General features: G+C 43.6%; 1 protein-coding gene across 2 annotated transcripts in view; it reads right to left on the reverse strand.

Moving 5' to 3' along the window:
* Nucleotides 1-23,194, reverse strand: part of cdk14 (cyclin dependent kinase 14) — an 860,906-nt gene that overhangs the window by 291,462 nt on the left and 546,250 nt on the right. For both annotated transcript variants that reach the window (XM_070881317.1, XM_070881319.1), the window contains one exon: nt 1,751-1,814. In XM_070881317.1, the coding sequence (XP_070737418.1) occupies nt 1,751-1,814 (64 nt within the window). The remainder of the gene's footprint in view (nt 1-1,750; nt 1,815-23,194) is intronic.

The following is a 23,194-nucleotide window of genomic DNA, read 5'->3' on the forward strand; positions in this document are numbered from 1 at the left end:
CAATGTTGGGGAAGTCCAGAACCAGGGGTCACAGTCTAAGGATAAGGGGTAAGCCATTTAGGACTGAGATGAGGAGAAACTTCTTCACCCAGAGAGTGATGAACCTGTGGAATTCTCTACCTGTGGAAAGTTGTTGAGGCCAATTCACTAAATATATTCAAAAAGCAGTTAGATGTGGTCCTTACTACTAGGAGGATCAAGGGGTATGGTGAGAAAGCAGGAATGGGGTACTGAAGTTGCATGTTCAGCCATGAACTCATTGAATGGCGGTGCAGGCTTGAAGGGCCGAATGGCCTACTCCTGCACCTATTTTCTATGTTTCTATGTTTATCCTCTCTGCAGTTTTTGACATGGTCAATCACAGTATCCGCATGCAATGGCTATCGTCTGTTGTCCAAGTCAGTGAGGTTCCACTCTTGCCTAACAAACCATAGCCAGAGTATCATCAGCAATGGCTTCTCTTCTATTACATCTGGAGTCCCTCCGGGGATCTATTCTTGGCCCCATCCTCTTCCTCATCGACATGCATTCCCTTGGCAACATCATCCAAAGACATGGGGTTAGATACAAAGCTCTACCCTCCACCACCTGTCTCGACCTCTCCATTGCCGTGTTGTCAGATTGCTTGTCTGACATCCAGTCGTGGATTCGCCACAATTTCCTCCAGTTAAACATTGGGAAGAGAAACGTCATTGTCTCCAATCTCTGCCACAAAATCCATACCTTTGGCACCAATTCCATTTCAGGCCACTGACTCAGGTTGAACCAGACGGTTTGTAACCTGAATGTCCTATTTGACCCCGAGCTGAACTTCCGACTCCATACCCTTTCCATCACAAAGACCGCCTACTTCCACTTCCGTAACATTGACTGCTTCTGTCCCTTCCTCAGCTCATCTACTACTGAAACCTTCATCCATGCGATTGTCACCCCCACACTCGACTATTCAATGCTCTCCTGCTGGCCTTCCATCTTCCATAAACTTAATCTCTTCCAAAACTCTGCTGTCAACATCCTATCCTGCACCAAGTATTACTCATCCATCACCCGTGTGCTCGCTGATCTAAATTGGCACCCAGTCCCTCCCAATGCCTCAAATTTACAATTCTCATCTTTGGGTTTAAGTCCCTGCATGGTTTCGCCCCTCCCCATCATTGTAATTTCCTTCAACCCTACCACCCTCCAAGTATTCTGTGCTCCTCCAACTTCAGCCACGAGTGCAACTCCCACTTCCTTTGCCTCATGAATTCCCTCCCTAAATCTCTCCACCTCTCATCCAAGACCCTCGTTAAAACCCAACTCTGACCAAGCTTCGTCACCTCTAATATCTTCTCCTTTGGCTTGGCAACCATTTTTGCCTGATTATGCTTCTGTGAAGCACCTTGAGATATTTTTATTTGTTAAAGGCGCTATATAAATGCAAGTGTTTTATCACTTTACTGATAATGATGTAAGAGTTTGCAATTAAGCAGTTTGCAACCTATTAACTCCGTCTGTAACTGGCTTATCTGTTGATTCTCTCTTCTCTCTAGTTTTCAGTTCTGATAACCGTAATGTTTTCCCTTTATAGACGCTCGCTGGTGTGTTGTAAACTTCCAGCATTCTCTTTTTTAAGTTTATAATTAAACTTGTACAATGCATGCCATTAAAACATTTAATAGGCTTGCAAAACTGGGCAGTTATTCACACCGTGGATTAAAAAAAAGCACAAAAACATTTTTGATTGGAATATAAATTCCAATGAGATTACCTGTTTTCAAATGCGGTAAAGAGTGAACGCCAGGCCAGGTTTCCTCTGTTGGAGTGCCCAAAACCTGCAATTAAACGAGAATGTTTTAATTTGTCTATAATTACATCTTTTACATTGATAACCTTGGTAAATGGCACCTACTTTATTTACATGCAAATAGCTTTTCCACAGACTAATTTCAACTGGAATTGGTATTACTGCACAGAGAAGCAGACTGGGCAGGAAAGAGGAGAGCCGGAATAGGGTGGGGAACAAGCTGGGCGAGAGATGGGCAGAAATAAAATCAGAAAATGCTGGAAATTCTCAGCAGATCAGGCAGCATCTGTGGAGAAAGCAACAGAGTTAACATTTCAGGCCGATGACCTTTCATCAGAACTGGAAAAAGTTAAAGATGTGACTGGTCTTAAGCAAGTACAGAGGCGGGTAAAGCGGGGCAGGGGAGGGGCGGGGGGGGGGGGGGGGGAAGAGAAAGTCTGTGATAGGATGGCAGGCAGGAGAGATTAAATTATAAAACGGATGATGGTGCAAGGCAAAAAGGGTTGGTAATAGGACAAGTAAAGAAACAAAAGATGGATTTAGAGATGTAAATGGCTACAGCAGAACCATTACCAGCACCTGTCTGAAAAAAGAGAGCTGTGGTTATGATCTGAAATTGTTGAACTCAATGCTGTAAAGTTTTTTTTAATTATTATTCATTCCTGAGATATGTGCATTACTGGCAAGGCCAGCAGTTATTGCCCATCCTTAATTGCCCTTGAGAAGCTGGTGGTGAGCCGTCTAATCAAAAGATGAGGTGCTGCTCCCTGAGCTTCCGCTGATCTTCCCTGGAACAGTGTATGAAGCTGAGGACAGCGAGGTCAGAGTGGGAGTGGGATGGAGAATTAAAATGAAAGGCAACCAGAAGCTCAGGGTCACACTTGTGAACTGAACGGAGGTGTTTTGCAAAGCGATCACCCAATCTGCATTTGGTCTTCCAACTATAGAGACGACCACTTCGTGAGCAGCAAGTACAGAGTATATACAGGTCCCACTCCAGAGACCCAAGCACATACTCTAGGCTGACAATCCAGTGCAGTACTGAGGGAGTGCTGCACTTTCAAAGATGCCGTCTTTCAAATGAGGCCTTAAACTGAGGCCTTGTCTGCCCGCTCAGGTGGTTGTAAAGTATTCCACGGCACTATTCAAATAACAACAGTGGATTCTCCTGGTGTCCAGGCCAACATTTGTCCCTCAACCCACACAAAAGATATGATCATGTCATTTATTTTCATTATGGAAGCTCGGTATGTGCAACTTTGGCTGCTGTGTTTCCATTACAACAGTGACAACATTTCAAAAGTACTTCATTGGCTGTAAAACACTTTGGGACATTCCAAGGTTGTGAAAAATGCTATAGAAATGTTTTCTTTCTTTCCTCAAAAAAGTACCAAGATAATAAAAGCTAGCGTCACATAATAATCAGGTGGCCCCCAAAAAAATGCATTAGATTTCAGTCCCTGGAAAAAACAAGCCCTCAGACTCTTTTCTAATGGTTTGTTCTAATTTTAATGATGGGAAATTTGGATATATTAACAATGAGCCAAACAACTGTATTCCCATCCCACAAGTACATCATTCACACCAAAACAGAGCAAATTTTTCACTGCGGCCGAGCTATATCATGACATTGTGATTTAGCATACATGGCAACACTGGTGTAGAAGCCCAAATTTGTTCAACAGATACACAAGTATCCTGCGACAGCAACAATACGATCTATGGGACAGTTACACCAAATTTGGTTATTTTAAAAAAGGTACTGTTAGCTGAAGCCTTTTACTTTTGGTACTAACTGGAGAGTACACAAGGAACATTACGTTCAGTTTTGACATTGCCAGCCACAAGAACCCACAATGCACTCTGCTTATTAAAATAATCAATACATTCAATACAGAATATCAGGAAAGGAAATACAGGCTGCGTCTCTTTTCTCTTGAAAAAAGGCTGAGGGGTAACCTAATAGAGGTCTTTAAAATTATGAAAGGTTTTGATAGAGTGGATACAGAGAATGTTTCCACTTGTGGGGCAGAGCATAACTAGAGGCCATCAAAATAAGATCGTCACCAATAAATCCAAATAGGGAATTCAGAAGAAACTTCTTTACCCAAAGAGTGGTGAGAATGTGGCACTCACTACCACAACGAATAGTATAGATGCATTTAAGGGGAGGCTTGACAAGCATATGAGGGAGAAGGGAATAGAAGGTTATGCAGATAGATTTAGATGAGGAAAGACGGGAGGCGGCTCGAGTGGAGTATAAACACCGGCATGGACTGGTTGGTTCAAATGGCCTATTTCTGTACTGTATATCCTATGTAATCCTATGTAATTCTTTGACTACAACGGGAAAGAGTCTCGGCACAAATTATCCATGTTTTCCTCATATGATTCATGTGAAGTGCCTTGGGACATTTTACTACATTAAAGGTGCTTTAAAAATGCAAGTTGTTGTTAAAGTAAAATATTCAGCCATTTCAGACACTTGTGTATTGCTCTCAACTTGACCATAATATTCTAACATTTTAAACTGGTAAACATTAGAAGAAATCCTTGTGATGCCACAATCGCTTTTTTGAGCCTTTAGCCTGACCAAACTAAACAGATGCTGTGAAAACTCTAGTCCCATAGTTTATTTTATATATTATTTAAAAATCTATTCAATTATTGAAGCATTCCAGTGAAAATTCTGCACAATTTCTAGGAGAAAATCTGACCAAGTGCCATTCTGGATGGCTCACATACACCTGCTAGCAGCTTGCTCAAAGGAGGAAGGACAACCTAAACAGCACTGATAGGTCAGCAACCCAAAACGCTAACTCTATTTTTCTCCTCACAGATGCTACCTGACTTGCTGTGTGTTTCCCGCATTTTCTTCTTTACAAAGCCACACAATAAAGCCCCAATCAAATACAGGTATAACAAAATGAGAAGTGATGTACGAAATAAATTAAAGGTTGTAAACTATTATCGTCAGAAACAAAAGGAAAGCAAGAACAGAGACTATGTATTGCTCGTAGGTGAAAGTTTTAGTATGTGAATGATAGCCATATAGAGGAAGCCTGTTCTCAATGGGGATTACTGGTGCCAACTCTTGTGTCGGATCAATGTAAAACTGAAAATAGCTAATTTCACGTGGCTACTAATTGTTTGCTCTTTAAATGGTTGGATATTACTTTTCACCTACATTTTATTCTTCACATCAATGAATGAATCTGTCCTACACCGAAGGATGATTTTGCTCCCTTAAGAAAAAGACTCCACTAACTTCAATTAACACGCAGTGGTCCATTCACCCATAGAGGGAGCCACTGTACTGAAGTCCCAAACATTGCATTCTGTCACTTACCATTCCTATCTTGACTGCAGAAACATTTTATACTACCTTAGTACAGAAAAACAATATTATAGATATTCTGCAAGGTGAACCTATAGACCCATTAGAACACCAACATCACACAGGAGCAGGCTGAAGAGAATTGTTGAATGTGCAGAATATGAACATGTCCAATTTACAACCTTTCACCTCTCAGTGGAGCAGCAAAACAAGTGTCATGTTTGCTTTCATCATAATTTATTGTCCAACTCCGATTTCTTTTTCACCTTTTTCCTTCTCATGCTATTTTTTCTTTATTCCCACTTCATATTTATTTCATCTGTGTATTAGGTCAGAGAAAATGAAGTGACAAGAAAGATAAAAAATGAACCCTGTAGTTTGTCTTCATTTTTCAAATAGTAGCCTCTCTCTTTTGGCATTGCACATAGGGAGTCAAAATTCAATGCAGTCTTCACATCAAGGAGGACAGGAGGATGGAAAATAATTGGAGCAGGTATGAGGTAGGGCTATGAAAAAAGACGACAAGAATAGGGAAGAGCAGCATGGGGTAGGGCAGAGGCTGGAAGGGAAATCGAGAGGGAGAAAATAGCAGATGGGGAGCAGTGAAAGAACAGGAGTGGGGGTAGAGAATGGGATTGTCAACAATAAAAATGGAATGGAGTAAAATGAATTAAATGAAGAGGGATGTTTCATTAGTTTAAAGCAGCTTTATAAAGGATTGAGTAGAAATGGCATCAAATAAATAACGTAAAGAAAGTTGTCAATAGTTAGGATAAATGAATTAAATATATTTTGGAAAAAGTTGACAAAATTAACTAAAGAAAGATGTGGGGTTAGTAAGTTGAAATGATCCTTATACAGCATTAGGGTTAAAAAAAAAAGAGACAATAAAATGAACTAAAGATCAGGGCTTCACTGGGGGAAATTATTTAAAAACAAGACCATTCAGAGGATGATCAATGGGAAAGGCAGAAGCAGGAGAAACAACTGGCTTTCCCCTCGGATTCTGTCAGGACAGAGCAGCAGCAGCGAGCAACAAGGTCGCAGTACTGCTAGACTAACAAGGCGGGCAGGCAGGCAATTGAGTGAGGACATCTAAGCAGCCAGCCGCACCAGATAGAAAGCCCCAGGAGCAGGGCAGCTATTTACCAATACTTGGAGGTGAAGCGAGACAACAGCAGCAATACTGCTGTTAAACAGAAAGGGCAGCTAAGTGAAGCAGGTTGTCACAAAGCAGGATCAGACAGAGCATGAAAACACCGATTTCTGTGGGCAGCAAGAGGGCCCTTTACGTACCATCAGTAAGGGGCATTGATCCCTTGGAAATGCTTTGCTACAGCACTACCCTGTGGTGTATGTTTAGTACTGCAGTTAGAATTGACAAAGATCTCGAGTTCGGTTGATTGACGATCACGCAACATTAGGTGGCAAAACTTTACATTCATAATGCCACCTCCAGGCATTATCCCATTGGAATGTTGAGACTACTCACCATTTTTTATACCCTCCAAACACTACAAGAATAAAGTGTAGCTGCATTGGTTATGGGGAAAGCACATGCTTCTCATACACTTTACAAAAAAACCAACATCATAGATAGGCGATGCCACACCTGGATTCTCACTTCTTTCTCCAAAGACTCAGGTCCTGTGCCACTTCATTTCTTGAAGCTGCAGTGTATGTTCCATATAGTGAAATTGAAGAGGCAGGTATACCTGATATACCGAGATTTCAACCTGGAAGTTGCTGTCAACGGTTGGTGGTAATGCAGCATTGTGAACCTGGTAATTACAGCAACTGCAATTTTATTCTGTAGGTTTTATTCTGGTGCACTTCATTGTTATAACCCATCTAATGAAAATACTAAAATCATGTGTTAAACTGCAGTCTTTTTGACCCTCAAAAGCTGAAGGTAAGCTTCATTAGCATACAAACAGATCATGAAGAATTCCGCTCCTGGCCCAGTTCCACTCTCCAGCCAGTTTCCTGCTGTTCCAGGCTGCTACGGCTGATGTACCCAGACCTTGAAAACTGCTCAGACTCTAAGGTATGAAGGTGGCGTGGAGGGGCCCGTGCAATACTGTCCAGCACCAATCCATTGTTCTCACACTCTCCTTTCTCAAATTCAACACCAGAACTGTCAGCAGAAGACCAGGAATTAGAACAGTCAGCGATACTGTTCTCTATGCCATTGGGTTTACCCATTTAAATTTGGAAAGCCCAGCACAGGTAAGTCAAAATGAACATCTCCATTTCCTTCAAAACTATTCGCCTTAATTTCATCATCAAGGCTCCTATGATCAAACAGCTTTTAAAAATCCATACACACCACAGCTACTGTATTTCTTTTATCAATACACTCTGTTTTTCCTCAAAGAACTCTATTAAATTCACCAGACTTGCCTTTTACCAATCCGTGCTGGTTGTCTTATAATTAACCCATATGCTTCTCAGTGAGTAATAATTTTATCCAGTATTATAGACTCTAGAACCTTATCCACTACTGATGTTAGGCTGACTAGTCTATCATTGTTATATCCCTCAAAATGATTTCTAATCAAATACTGGGCTAATTTTCAAATAATCTTTGCAGCATTAATTATTTTATCTAGTAGTCTATTCCTCATTTTAATAGCTCTGTGGGTAGGGGGCGGGGGAAGGGAGAGAAATCATTTTAATCTTAAGTATTGCTAATTTTATACTTGTGTTCCTTTAGGGCAGGACTCAAATCCCAAATTAAATAATCTGCTTGTACCTACATTATCCATTAGTCTAAGCATTATAAAAGCCTGGATCATATTGCCTCTCAATCATCATCTCTCTAATGAGAACACCTTCAGTTCAACAGTCATTCTTCATTACTTAGAGCCCCAAGTATTGGATTCATCCTCTTTACTCTTCTCTGAACCGTCTCCAATGCAAAGTCTTTTAAATGTAGAGTGACCAAACCTGCATGCAATACCCGGAATGATCAGCATAACGTTAGAGCACTATGCTTTAACTTGTATTCAAATACCCGGAGATTCATCCTAGTAAACAATTAGTCTTGTTAATAGTTTATAGAAATCTATTTTTCATACATGTGAAAATTTAGTCTCTTAGACAAATGAAAACCATGTTATAATTTTTTGTATTCTTGGCCAATTAACCCAACCATACAGATATAGCATTGGTAAATATCTTTTCATAAAGATTATTAGCTGAAACACTGTTGGCACCACCAATGACTTAACTACCTTAAAAGGGCTTGATTTTGTGAGCTACATTCGACTGATTTCCTGCACAAAAGATCGGTTTGTGCTTGAAACTCAATTTACACGAGAACCTGTGCAGTAACACAACTTTAGGTATTAAGACAGTTAAGATGATTGTTTTAGCAAAAACGAGTAAAATATAGTGCCTTATTATTTGCAATAAGTTAAATTTACCCTGACATTAGATGGGGCCGAGCTACAGCACTGCAAAAGCTGACACTCTGCGTTATGTACATTCCCAATTATCTGCCAGGAAATTTGCACACTTCAGGACGGCCAGAGTTTTCACTGGAGTCGCAGCTTAGTGTACAGGAAACGAACAGGAGTTGGGACTGCCAGAATTTATTCAAAAAAATAAACGAAAAAACCTTCAGTTTAAATTAGAACTTAGGAACTACTGACTCGAACAAAATTACCGGGAATCAAGCCTTCAACTCAGGAAACCTGTGGGAATCAGATGCCAGAATTTGTTGGGGAAAAAAAAAATGAAAACCTTCAGCAAATGAAACCCCACCAACTGTCACTGGAAGAGAGAGAGCAGGATGACAGCTGTGATAATACAACAGAAATTTAAGCAAACAATATCAATTTTTTGTGGAAAAGTAAATTGGATTACAGAAGGGAAGACAAATTGCTAATTTAATACAGTGGCAAGAGGTTAAAATGAAATAAACAATCTGTTCGCAGCTAATGAGAAATGCCATGATACAATGCAACTTCAATTATAACAGATTCTATGATCCACAAAAGGTTCCGTCAGCATTGCAGATAACAGAGGTTTCAATGTAATCAGATCCAATTCACTGAGACACAAATAAAAGCCCTTCAGAAAAAGGCTGTTCTCAACCTGGAGTTACACACGTTATTAAAATCCTGTACATTTGTTACAGGAAAGTTATTGCAAAACTCTAATATTTTATGTTTTCTTCAAAAGATAAATAATAAAAATTTGCATCAAGTTCTAAAAATTGTAAATATTTATTAGGACATAATAATATAAAAGAGGCAGATTAACGTTCCCCAATGGCCCAGGTTGCAGTCATAAAAGGAGCGGCCAGCACCGGCCATGGGCAGCATGGAGGCGTACCACTGTAAGGTACAGCACGAGCTGGTGCAGGAGGGCGATGGCTGTGAAGAGGGATGTCATCAAGGTCCAGTTCGGGTGATTGGAGCGTGGGCAGGTACAGCAGGAGCGGCGAGGTCGGGGCGAAGGAGCGGCAAGAGATTATAGAGGGACGTGATTGAGGCCCAGGAGAGGCGTGAGTTCAGGGCCCAGCAGAGGCGCGAGTTTGAGGCCAGAAGAGACGAGGGCCCTGGGGCACCATGGGCTAGCTCATACCGCGATGTGTGCGCGGGCTAGGTCCGTGCAGCAGAGTAGGTCTCGAGTCGTCTTGGATAACCCTTGCCACTGGAACAAGACCGAGCTCCGTCAAGCCCGTGTGGTGGCTGATGTGCAACGGCCACCCCAAGTTAAGAAAAATCCACGCACAGGCATCTTCCACCCTTCAGTATGTAGTTCGGGACCTGGGATATTGAAACACCTGTGAACTCATCCTTTTTTGGCGTGGAAGCAAGTTATCCTCGTTTCGAGGGACTGCCTATGATGATGATGTTCAAAGAAGTACCACGTCACACAGACCAGAAGGGCTCTGGTTCACTCCTCAGTCTGCGTGGAGTTAGCTGATCTCAGTTGAAGCAGCAATTGGGCGCTACAATTGGCCCCAGTGCCCCTGAGCTTACGAAAGGACGAATCAGCCAGGGATCGTGTTCATGACCACTGTCCAGTGACTCCTTCTGGATTGTATGCATGTCAAGTTAGGGCAGGCTCAGGCTTGACTGTGATGCTCAGGAGAATGGGCATTTGGTGAGGTATTTCGAGGACTGTTGGTGCCTCTGGAACTCCACCCCAAATCGAATCAGCACCCACAGGAGAAGAGGGGAGAACAGATCCAGGATAACATCCGAGACTTAACGCACATGGCATTATAGAACTTGCCAATGGACATACACAAAAGCATAATGTTATGTATGCATGTTAATGTATGTACTGTAACACTAGACCACTGAACGTACCTTCACTTTGTATACACTATACCTGTAGCAATGGACATACAGACACAAAAGCATAAACCATAGCAAATCTAATTCACAGCCTAACAGTGCTAATTATCTAAAATATTGACTTGACCACAGAACTCGACTGAGACCACACTGCAAGAAAGAGAAAGTAAGCAGCTCCTTCATATTCATCTGCTATCACATGTGCCTTGTAACTACTTATAGAACGCCACTTATCTATCAAAAAATATTGCGCTCATCAGCTTGGACAAACACGAAGGGAGTAGAGGTGTGTGGTAAAGTAAAGCAGAGTGTTGTCACTCTCATTCCCCCAAGGTGGTTTGTTGTCTTACATAGAGTCTACAGCACTGATCAGCCATGATCTTATTGAATGGTGTTGCAGGCTCGAAGGGCCGAATGGTCTACTCCTGCACCTATTTTCTATGTTTCTATCTTAAACAGGCCATTCAGCCCAACTGGTCTATGGCGGCATTTATGTTCCACACGAGCCTCCTCCTACCCTATCTTTATCTAACCCCATCAGTTTGCACCTTCTCAAATGCCTCTATATCCTTTTTATAATATGGAGACCAGAACTGTCCACAGCGCAAGAAATCATGGGTTTATCTAGCTCAGGCTTCCAGGTTGAAGTGATGACACAGGAGAATTCCAGTCATATCAGATAAGGGGCTGGATTTTCGTTTTTTTGTGTTTTTGCCCGCTTCTGGACGCAAGTCGCGCGGAGCGAAAAGTTTAACGCTTGGATAACGTTAGCGCCAGAGCAAGGAACTTTCGCCGAATGAAAGTTCACGAGAAGCGTTCACATTAATTCCAGCGTTGCACCACAGAAAGTTCCGTCGCTGACGCAATCTGCCATTCTGCACATGTGCTATTATTTATTTTATTTACTTATTTTTCCCGGCGCTTCTGGTCTGGTCTCCTGTGGCAAACGCTAATGCAGGGCACGGCCAATACCAGCGCACACATGCGCAGTACAACTGGGGCTGAATCAGCCATTTCACATTTGGATTTTGATGGAGGAGGATTGTAGACAGCGTGCCAGGCAATTCAGCCACGAGGCTAATGAAGCTCTAGTGGGGGCTGTGGAAAGAAGATGATAGGATTTGCATCTTCGGGTGCTTCTAGACCACTGCCATCCATATTTAAGAGGATTTGGAGAGAAATAGCTGAGGAGGTCTCTGCCTCGGACACTGTGGTCAGGACTAGCACACAGTGCCAAAAGAAATTTAATGATCTCACCCGGGTCATCAAAGTGACTACCATTTTCTTTTCATGCACTCCTTCATTACTTCAATTATAAACCTGACACTATTTGTTCTCATACTGTTGGTGCCTCGCAACACTCTGAGGTGCCTTCTAAAATGCATGATACATAGGCAGGCTTAGTTCAGCACCCTATTTGCCATGAATGATCTTTAAACATTATTAAGATTGCTTTCTGAGATCTCATAAGATGGCTCCCCACTTCGATGTCCTCCTGATGAACCACATACAACTTCCAAGGCCATTAAACAGAGGACTCTATTCATTCAGACAGTATAGTATCAGTGTTTTGGTGGCTGTGTGTGTGCCACACGAGCAGATGGACCCTCTTGTAACCATTCTCATTTTCATCTTTGCAGGCAAAGTAGTCTCAGAATCGCCGCGAGCAGGCGTGGACAGGTGGCGGTCCACGTCAGACCCTGTCACTCACGAGGAGAGAGTGACAGACCTCATCCGCGTCACAGGTTGGGCAGCTGCCACTGGGGTCGCTGAACCCCGCTCGGATACTGAAGGTAAGCCCTGCACACTCCCTGGGATAGGTTGGAGCAATGTCCTGCAGTGACTCTGGACCAGGTTGGGGCAATGTCCTGCAGTGTCTCTGGACTAGATAGAATGAAGTAGCGGCGGTCCTACAAATGAGCCTGTGCTATGTGACCTTCCTCATGTCACCCTGTCCCCTCCCCTGCTGCTAACCACTCATCTGTTGCTTTCTACTTTCAGATGACCAAACACAGACGCCGCATCCCTCAAGGGACTCCTCCACATCAGGCCATCATCTGGAAGAGGAGGAAGAGGAGGATACCGATGAGCCGACTCTGGTACAGCATCATTCGACCCCTGCTCCACCACCGGCACTCAGCTCCTCCGAGGACGACGTGACGCTCTCGGTGTCAGAGTAAACCAAGGCTCCTGGGACCAGTGGCGTGCAACAACGCAGTGCTGGGATTGAATCCCATAGGCCATCTCTCCAGAAGGTGAGTCGGCAAAGTCGGTCTGCTGACAGACAAGCAGATGTGGAACTGGACATGGTGGGAATGTCCAAGGAGAGCATCTAATTCAGCCATCAGCTCCTTGATGTCTTGGGTAGGATTCCCGCGAGGATTGGCAGTCCAAAATTGACCATTACGGAGGTCAGGTTGAAGATTGTCAGTGCAAGCTGTGATACCAGCCATCAATGTCCACATGAGGCTGGGGCCTCCAGCAGTGACAGTGGATTCCCGGAGAGTGTGGCGTGAGCCCTAATAGAATGGCGCAATCACAGGCACAAGCTCTGCTTCAGCTTTGGCAGGTGATGCAGTCCATGCCTGCCTCCATACTCTCTGTGTTTCCCACTGTCAAACGGAGAAGTGACGGTTCCGAAGCAGGCTAGCAAGATGCTCCGGTTGCTAGGGACCAGCCCTGTCAATGACCAAGTGGCTCCAGGGATATGGGGGATGGTGTCATTCCTCTGGATGACAGCATTCCGTCTCCCCCCACTCAGTCACCAACCAACCATCAGCGACGCTGGTCACCCAAACCACCTGTGACTGGCGACACCGATGAAGAAGCCGGGCCTTCCATGCCACGAGCTGGTCCAGTGCATCCCCAGATGCCATCTCGTCCCCCAACACAGCAGCCTTACTGTACACCATCTTGGTGCCATTTTGATTAGGAGCAGCAGGCAAGGGAGGGTGATGAAAGGAATGGGGGCAAAAGACGGTGGGAAAAAAATAGTGGGGCAGGAATTGAAGTTGCTGGATTATGTTGTTGATGCTGGATTATGTTCTGATAATGTTGAATTATCACTGCTGGGTGCAGCTCATTTTATTTAATTTAAGTCTCACAATGAAGGCTACAAAGTTTACAATGTTACAATGTTCAATACATTTTTTCTTTACCTTAACCATTTCTGTGTAGTGTCTCATTTGCAGAATAAAAGAGTGGGAAGAGTCAACATGGTGGGATAGTGTGGCCAGGCAACGCTTAAACGTGCCGTTCACTCTTCAAGCAAAGCATTCAATTATGAGCTGTCGTGTAAGGCTTTTGCAGAGGCAAAATCTCCACGATGCTTTCCCTGTAGTTGTGGTGGCATGGGTTCCTTGCCAGGCTCCTCCCCTTTCTCCTGAGGTGGTCCTGCAAACCCCATTGGCTAAGTTGTGCAGCATGCAGCACACCACAATGAACTCTGCGACCTGCTGAGGGGAGTATTGTAGGCAGCCTTCAGAGTGGTCCAGGTATCGGAAGCGCTGCTTGAGCACTCCAATTGTCTGTTCGATGATGTTGCGTGTGGCTCCATGGCTCTCATTATAGCGATGCTCGGCTTCTGTCTGAGATTTCTGGAGGTGGGGGGGGGGGGGGGGGTGTCATGAGCCAGGTGCCAGGGCCGTAACCTATGTCCCCCAGCATCCAGCTCTGGCCTTGTGGTCGACGCTGGAACATGCGAGATGAAAGCATCATGGATGCTCCCTGGATATTGGGCATTGACTGCCATGATGCACTGAGTATAGTCGCAGACGATGTGTACGTTCATGGAGTAGAATCCCTTTTCATTTTGGTAAACCTCTATTCTGCAAAGGTACAAGCAGGGTGATGTGCGTACAGTCAAGGGCACCCTGAACCTTGGGGAAGCCAGCAAATCGTCCAAAACCTATAGCCCTCTCATTTTGGGTCTCCCTGGTCACTGGGAAGTTTATGAAGTCCATCCTGCATGCGTACAGTGCAGTAGTCACCTGGCAAATGCAGCAATGTGTAGCATGCTGCGAGATGGAGCATATGTCCCCCGCTGAAGGCTGAAAGGAGCCGGTGGCATAGAAGGCAAGTGCAGTCCTGTTGCCGCTGGTAGGCTGTAGGTCTGCCTGTTGGAGCTGGCATATCTCTGTGACCACCTCTTTTCTGAAGTGCAGTTTTCGAACGCACTGTGCCTCAGAGAGCTAGAGGTATGAGCGATGTTCCCTGTAAACTCATGGGGGGGGGGGGGGTGGGGGGGCAAGGCCTCCTCCCCATTTGTCTGTGACCTCTTCGATTACATTGCAAATGATCAACAATAAGCCTTCTTCTAGCCGGGAGGAACGGCTCCTATCTTTTAAAATGTCCTTTATAAAACAAACTAGAAACTGACATAAACTTCACAATCAAAAGTATGCCGTAATGCAGTGTTCTTCTCCCAATCCTTTAAATCATTCACAACGGCAATTTTCTCCTTCGCTTTCAACATGGTGCCGTTAACACCTGGCGCACCCTGGGTCCGTCTGGTTTTTCTGGGCGGATGCTAAATCGGGCGAAATGCTCAAAAGGTCCACCTGGGGTGCTTGCGCAGCGACGCATGACCATTTATGTCATCCCAACGGTCAAAACAGTGGCAGGACGCTAAGTTTCAGCATCTCCGAAAAACCATTGACGAAAGTTCTGCCTGGGCGCAAAATCTTGTGACCTCATTTCACACGCCCAAAAAAATCATTTTTACGGCCTGCCGAGGCGTTAAATGGGGTGCAAGTTAACCAAAAATCCAGCCCAAGGAGTTGTACAAAGAGTGAGGAGCATTCTAAACAAACTGTCCAAGAGAAGGTATCAAGAAATCCAAACATGAGATCAGATGATCTCATGGGGACAGGTGGGGTTTGCCGTAGGTACTTATTCCCCTTTAATTGGACACTTGAATGGGTAACAAACGATTGACACGAGTTATCCATTGTCCCATCGAAATAAGGTCTTTAAACAGCCAGCCGAAAGAAACACACAGTTGAGGAGATGGCCTCCCTGAAGTGGACGCATGCTGGCTATGGCCTAACACCTTGGGTCAAGGTTTAGCCTCTGGGATGGATCGATGCTGGCCGATGGTCTAACACCTCCAACAGCTCAAGGGACGACCCAATAGAAGTGACCAATGCCGCAGAGATCCATTCAGTCCAAGACCACCGTTCTGCTTCACCGTCCATCCGTCTCTGCTCGTTCCATTCTATTCCGGGGCCGTAGATCGCTCTCATCTGTCACGGGTTGTATGTCCACAAAATCTATCTCAATCGTATGTAATATCTGATTATGCTTAAAACTGTAGCTTTTTAATAAAACGCCTTACAACTCCCAAGACCCTTTGGGTAATGTGTGTGACTTGTGATCCAAATCTTACAAGAGTATTCCAAGTGAGGGCGAAGCAAGATTCGATACAACTTTAACATAACTTCTCTTCTTCTCAATTCTATCCCTCTAGAAATAAACATCAGTGCTTGTTTTGCTTTTAAAAAAAAATGCCTTATTAACCTGCCTATCCACGATAAAATAAAAATAATTATTTATGTCTCTTCCCTTCCATTTGTCAGTTGGCTGAATCTGAGCTGGGTTGCTTTCATGAACTATAGCAGCATTATTCACAGAACTGGTGTCTTGCAGTTGACCTTCATAACCCTTGGTGGATCATTGGTTTTATTTTGTCCCTGTGCTGCAAATGTCAGCTTGTCTTAGTTAACACTTTTGAGCCAATAATCAGGGAGCCTGTGATCCCAATGAAATTTCATGGATCAGCCCATTAGGAACCTCTGCTGCTGATGTCGTCAGACTTTGCAGGATCAGAGGGATGTTCCTGGATTTAAATAAGCTCGGTAGATGCTTGGGCTGCTCGGGTACATGTTGGACAACTGCCAATCGAAGGAAGCCACATAATGCAGTAGGGGCTGGCCATTTTAGAGAGTGCTGGGTGTATCTTCAGTTGCCCAATCAAGTTCCTTTATAAAGGGGTTGCTAGTGCTCATGCTCCCGCCATTTTTGAGAAGGTTCCCACCACTACCTTGGATCCTAGGTGGTCTGACTTGCACCCCTCTTTCACCAGCCGCTACTCATCCATCAGGCTGGGGATTAGGAAATTCCAGACAAAGGCGTCCCCCTCCCCTTGGACAGGGTGCCCCACTTGGGATGGATGGATGGAGGTTCTGTCGCAAGCAAGGCCCATGGAAACTGAGGGGAAAGACCTGGCCTTGCTCAGGAGTGTGTCAGAAAGCTCACGCAATTTCAGTGTATCTGAGCCGAAAGACTGTATCCAAGCCCCAATCCAGCACTTAAGTGATCATTAGTTAGTTACAGTTTTTTTGACCTTTCTTCATAGCTCACTGCTCCGACAGTAGCGATTAGCCCCGTGGCTCTTCATTGCACCATTTCTGTTGTGCTTCAGTGACCAGAACTGAATGCAATATTCAAGTCACAGTCTGATTAAGAGCACAACATAAATTCAATATGACAGCCTCAGAACTTGAACTCGACTGATTTGGCAATATAGCTCAGCTTTTGGTTTGCTTCATTGACTGCAGCGCTGTCGGTTAATGACATGGTTAATGTTGAGTCAAATATCACTCCCAGATCTTTTTGAGCTGTCCCCGAGGCAGTTCAACACCATTCATTCAGCAAGTAGACTTGAGATTTTTTCTTACGTGTGATGCCTTACACTACTCTGACGTGAATTTCATCTGACGTAATTCCACCCATTCCTGTCAAACTAGTCAGAACTTTCCAAAGTCTGGTTCAGAAGTTTTCAAAATGTCCTTGCCATAAGCAGGGGGAAAAAATTGAACAAGCTCCTTTCTTTCAGTGATATTCTGGAATGAAGCATCACCACTATATGTTAGCATAGCCAGGAATGTAAATTAATGCAACATAAGAACATAAAAAATAGGAGCAGAAGTAGGCCATTCAATAAGATCATGGCTGATCATCTACCTCAACTCCACCGTCCTGCACTATCCCCATATCCCTTGATTCCCTTAGTATCCAAAAATCTATCAACCACTGTCTTGAATATACTGAATGACTGAGTCTCCACAGCCCTCTTGAGTAAAGAATTCCAAAGATTCACAACCCTTTGTCCCAATAAATTTACTATTTAAAGCTTATCTAAAAATTAAGATCAAATTAAAAGTATATTTGTAAAAATGAATCCTCCAATGGCTCAATGCACTGGAGTGTGAACAAACTTCTCTGGTGAATTCCTGTTTACAGCTAGACCACCTGGGAGAGCCGATGTGAGACATACGCCAGGAGAAAGACAGAATTATCGAAATGGGAATCTAGCCACAGCACTCCTAAGTTCCTCCCCCTATGCGCAAATCAGCTGCTGACCACTCTCGGCGGGGAACACAAATTCACATTCTTATTTATATGTTGTGAGTCAGGAATGGAAATCAGTAAGGCATGTAAACTAAATAACCCATTTTACTTTTGATTTTAAAATTAATTTTTTTTAATTTCTATCTTGAGCAAGATCAAGTCTATAAAAAAAGTGATTCTCTAAAATATTCTGTTCCTCCCTACTTTGCATTTTTTTCATTCTGTGCATTTTCATGGTAACCTAGAATACTGGCCCAGAAAGTTGCAATATTGTATAATCAGTAACCATATATTTTATTGAAATAGATATGGTAAAATCTAGCATAGAACCTGCACTTACATGAAAACACAGGAGTGCAATTAAATATAACGGATGAGATATTTGACACGTGGCTGAAATGGGTGGAAAGTCAGTGGAGCGAAGGCTGTGTGTTGGCCCCAGGTCAGAGCCAAATACTGCTGGAGAGCTGTGGATGCAAAACAGGTGCTTAGCAGCACCTTGCTAGTCAGAAATTGGCCAGTTCCAATGCTGAGTCAGCCGACAGGTGAGATCGGCATGCAGAGCTTTGAACACACTAGCAGAGGGCTGGAATGTTCTCTGTGGGCCCAGGAGGACGACTCCTGCTTCCCCGAGGCCCACAAAAATAACTGATAATTAGCTGGGCCTTCCTTTCTTAGCTCTGCGCATTCATCCCCGAGTTTTGCATTCGGGGTCCTACAACTCGCGTAGCACCCTGATTTGCATATTTAAGAGGTCCAATGACTGTTTCAGGCAGTCACCCTGGATGACTAAATGCCAATATGGCATCCAGCACAGTTCGGGCATGGCAGATAGCGACATGACATTGAGGACATGCCCATTTTATGCTGGTTAAATGGGTGGCCGTGAGTTGAATTTCTGCCCAACTTCTTCATGACAGAGTATAAAGTTGTAGGTGAAAATAATAGAGTGCAACCAATATTCAGGTTTTACGGTGCTTTCCCACAGTTCCATACATTTAAATCATTGGGCATAGACAATGTGAACATTTCCTAATTACAAGGAAGAAAATAATTAGCATTTTGACATTCCAAATTCAGAGACCAAAAGCAATGCTCACCAACATTCCACAGCAAGAAATATTGTCAAAGAGGGTGGAGATCAGTAGATGCTAACCAAATGTAATCAGTCAGGGTATAACCATGTAAATGCATTATAAATTTAAAACAAAATGCAAAATTTATACACTTCTTTTTTAAAAACCCATTTTTGACTGCTATTGTTTCCTTTTCCTTAATCATAAAATACTCTGTTCAGGTTTACTGCTCAATAATGATATTAAGATAAAAGAGATTAAGATTTACTACTGAATTCTGAATCTTTCTGCAGCGACTACTTTAGACATCAAGGGCTGGAAATTCATCATATTACTGCCCACTACCCGCCCACTTACCACCCAGAAATATGAATTTGATCAAAAAAAAATCAATTACTGCCTACTTACTACCACTGGTAGTAGTTCATACTGCCCACCCATCGGAAAAGTCTCCAAAACGCAAATTTGATCACTAAGATCCATTTACTGCCCACCCTAAATACCGTCCTGAAAAGTAAGGTCTTATCTGATCTTAGCCGATCTTAAGCGGACGGTACGGACACTTGTCATGAAAAGGTTCCTCAGATCTACTTGGAATTACACACGCTCAGCCTTTCCAACACAGTCCAATTGAGATCAATAATTTTATTTTACCAATCTCCAGCCCCTTGTGGTCCTGAGTTCCACACTCACTCACCAATCCCCAGCCCACATTCCCAGCCCCTTATGGTCCTGAGCACCACACTCACTCACCAAACCCCAGCCCACTCCCCCAGTAATAACTTCAATAATGGAAAAAAAATTGCGCATGCGCAGAACTCGGTCTCTGATCTTTGCCAAGTCTAATGGCCTCCACTGCCTGCCAACGCCCGCTACGCGCTGCCACCCGCTACATTTCCATGAAAGTCAAGCTGGAAGATGGCTCCGGCAGTGAAAACCCATGGACCGCCCAAATACCGCCGAGAAACGGGCATCATCAATTTCGGCCCCAAGAAACATTTCAGTTTCAAAAACCTGTAGATTTATTACAGCTTGATGAGAATATGTCACTTAAGTTTAATGCACAAGTATTCCCTCAAAGGTTGACCAATGTGTCATGTGCAGCCTTGACCAGTTGAAAAAAAAGCAACGTCGCAAGCCAGGTTTCAATGAAGCCTCAAAACAGAGTGAGCTTGGGATGCAGAAAAAACTTATTAAAAAATGATATGGAATCAGATACAATAAATAGAAATAAATTAAAAGAAAAGTTGAAATAATAAAAATGGGAAAGAGAGAATGGTGAGAAGGAAGACAATCATTTATGCTTTTTGGTTTATTTTAGGTATCTAGGGTTGACACTTGAACAGCTTTCATTACTGGTGAATTTGATTCATCATCAGTGTGTGAACTGGGCTGACAGAGGGTTGAAACACAAAACACTAAAATAAGGAACTAAAGGGCCAATTCCCCAAATGGACACACTGCATGATGATCAGCACTCACAGGAAGTGCCACCTGGGAAACTGGGCCCACAGCCACTGATTTTGCATTCATGAATTTTATTCAGGGGCCCACAATTTCCTCCCCCAGCGCGCTCGGTAAATGTCAGTGCTTTCCCCGGGTGTCCAAATCAGCTCGAGTCATCAGCAAGGTCATTGATAACTTCCTTTATAATATATTTCAGACTTTGTCACAACTCACTGGAATGCACTTTCCCTTTTAAGTTACCAAGTGACATTTTAGTGCTCAGAGATAAAGGACCCACGCATGACTCGGCAAGCCCATCAACTCCAAAATCAAAGCCAACCACTGGTGAAAGGAAAATCACTTATTGTGTTTGGTTGTTAAAATCTAATCATATGCTTTTAAGTCTCAAGTTAATAATTCCAAGTTATTTATTTACTGAAATTCTGCCCATGGAGACAGACAATTTTATTACAAAAAAACATTTGGTCCTAGCAAGTGCTTCAGGGCAGCATAGAAAGCAGAATTATAAAGAGAGGACATGTTTTTCAATATACATCTCAAACCATAAACAAAAAAGAAAATAAAAATATTTTTTTTCCATATAGAACTGTTTAGTTCCGTCAGTGACAGGAAGTAGCTGATAGTGAACACTGAGGGAAGTCAAGAAGTTGTCCAGGCCAATAATGATCAGTAATCCTGTGGTTACAATATGACCTGTTATCAATATATAATAATTTTGTGACATAATTCTACCGGAGTCAGTGATTTCTTTCATACCAAATCCCCCCCATGGATTTTCTTCACCTTTTGAAATTAAAATTAAAATTACATTGGATTAAACGAGAACCATAAATGCACTTTTAGGTTAAAGGTTTTTTTTTTTTAACCTTAACATTCATAGGGCTGGATTTTCGGTCTTCTGCCGCCCGTTAGCGCCCTGGAGGGGCGACAATGGCGGTGGGAATGGTTTCCCGGCAGGCAGCCAGCTTGCAGCGCCCCGCCGGGAAATGAGTTGCTGGTTTTGCGGGGGCGCAGAGCAGCATCTCCCGGGAGTGTGGAGCCGGTGTGGAACGCCACCGGTTTCGACAGCGCTTCGATTTTGAATTGACGCTGAGCCTCTAGCGCCCTGTCGAGCACCTTAGTGAGACCGTCTGGCAGTCAGAGCTGTCCCGGCGGCGGTGAGTGAAGTAAGTACTGAATGAGGTAAGTGGGATTGTTTTGTTTATTTTTATTTTTGCGATTTATCCTAATGTGGGGTGGTCAAGATACTGAGAATGTTTTGTGTCGATTTCTTCAAGCTAGCTTCTCTTAGGGCGCTGCGAGGCCGGCTCTTTAAGCTTGGGATTTTCAGTTGCTCAGCCGGCCTAGCACCCCAAGACAGATGGAACGCCTCCCTTTGTGCTCCTCTCTACACTCGGGGCTCAGCTGATGAATTTTGTGGCTGAGGGCGAAAACTATTTCCCGTGCAAATTTTACCGTCCTACCGCCATTAGCGCCCCGAAGTGACCAGAACTGAAAATCCATCCATTAGGTCTAAGGATAGCATTGCAAGAGAGAGAGAGAGAGAGAGGGGTCATCAAATCTGATTGAACTTCAAACCAGGCAGCTTTGCAGGAACAGATCATACACTATTTTATTGGAGACAAATCCAATGCAAAGATGCTCTGAGAAAGTGTGGACACAGCTCGCCTGGAGGTGTAACTGGTTAAAACTGTGGGTCGCTGAGGTATGTGCTCCAGAATGCTCCAAAAGTTCGAACCCCCATCTGTGGAAAATTGATTGGTATCAGTCAAGCTGGTGACAAAGGTGCTATAACTGGTTTGAGTAGCCTTGAGAGGAGAAATTAAAGTCAGCCAACACAATTGCTATCCAGCAACCTTTGCTCGAAGTGTGTATATGTGGATGTCAGATGAGGAAAGATCTAAGGTGGAAACGGGAAAAACTTGGCAAAAGAAAATGGAGGGGGGCAGGGTGGACACAGAAAAGGGAAACCGTGAATCAAGCTGGCATGTCAGTAGCAATTTCATTTATTCTTAAATTACATTTGAATAATTCTGAAATTGCTCCTTTGTCAGCTCCTGCTGCCATTTATGATGAGTTTCTCCAGTTCTGCTCATGTAAATAATGTAATTTCATGCCATTACATCGAACTAAAACCAGAGTAAATGTCATTATAGCTGTCCAAATAACGTGACTTTTTAACCCCTTATAAATACATTTTGTTTTAGTTTACGAAATTTGAAGCTATGGACCAAGAACCGGAAAGTGGGATTAGGCTGGATAGCTCTTGGTCGGCCGGCGCGGACGCGATGGGCCGAAATGGCCTCCTTCCGTGCTATAAATTTCTATGATTCAATAATTTCACCCCCTCCTGCTGTAGCTGCTAAGATACAAGTTTCAATAAAGCAACTTGTATTTATATAGCACCTTTAACGTAGTGAAACGTTCCAAGGTGCTTCATAGGAGTATTATGATAAAATATTTGACACTGAGCCGCATAAGGAGAAATTAGGGCAGGTGAAAGAGGTAGGTTTTAAGGAGCGTCTTGAAGGAGAAAAGAAAGGTAGAGAGGCAGAGAGGTTTAGGGAGGGAATTTCAGAGCTTAGGGCCTAGGCAACAGAAGGCACGGCCACCAATGGGTGAGCGATTATAATCAGGGACGCTCAAGACGGTAGCATTAGAGGGGAGCAGACATCTCGGGAGGTTGTGGGACTGAAGGAGGTTACAGAGATAGGGAGGGTGAGACCATGGAGAGATTTGAAAACAGGACTGAGAATTTTGAAATCGGGGTGTTGCTTAAGCAGAAGCCAAAGTAGGTCAGCAAGCACAGGGGTGATGGGTGAGCAAAACTTGGTGTGAGTTAGACCACAGGCAGCCAAGTTTT

This window comes from Pristiophorus japonicus, chromosome 5 (assembly GCF_044704955.1).
Source record: "Pristiophorus japonicus isolate sPriJap1 chromosome 5, sPriJap1.hap1, whole genome shotgun sequence".
NCBI classification, from domain to species: Eukaryota; Metazoa; Chordata; class Chondrichthyes; family Pristiophoridae; genus Pristiophorus; species Pristiophorus japonicus.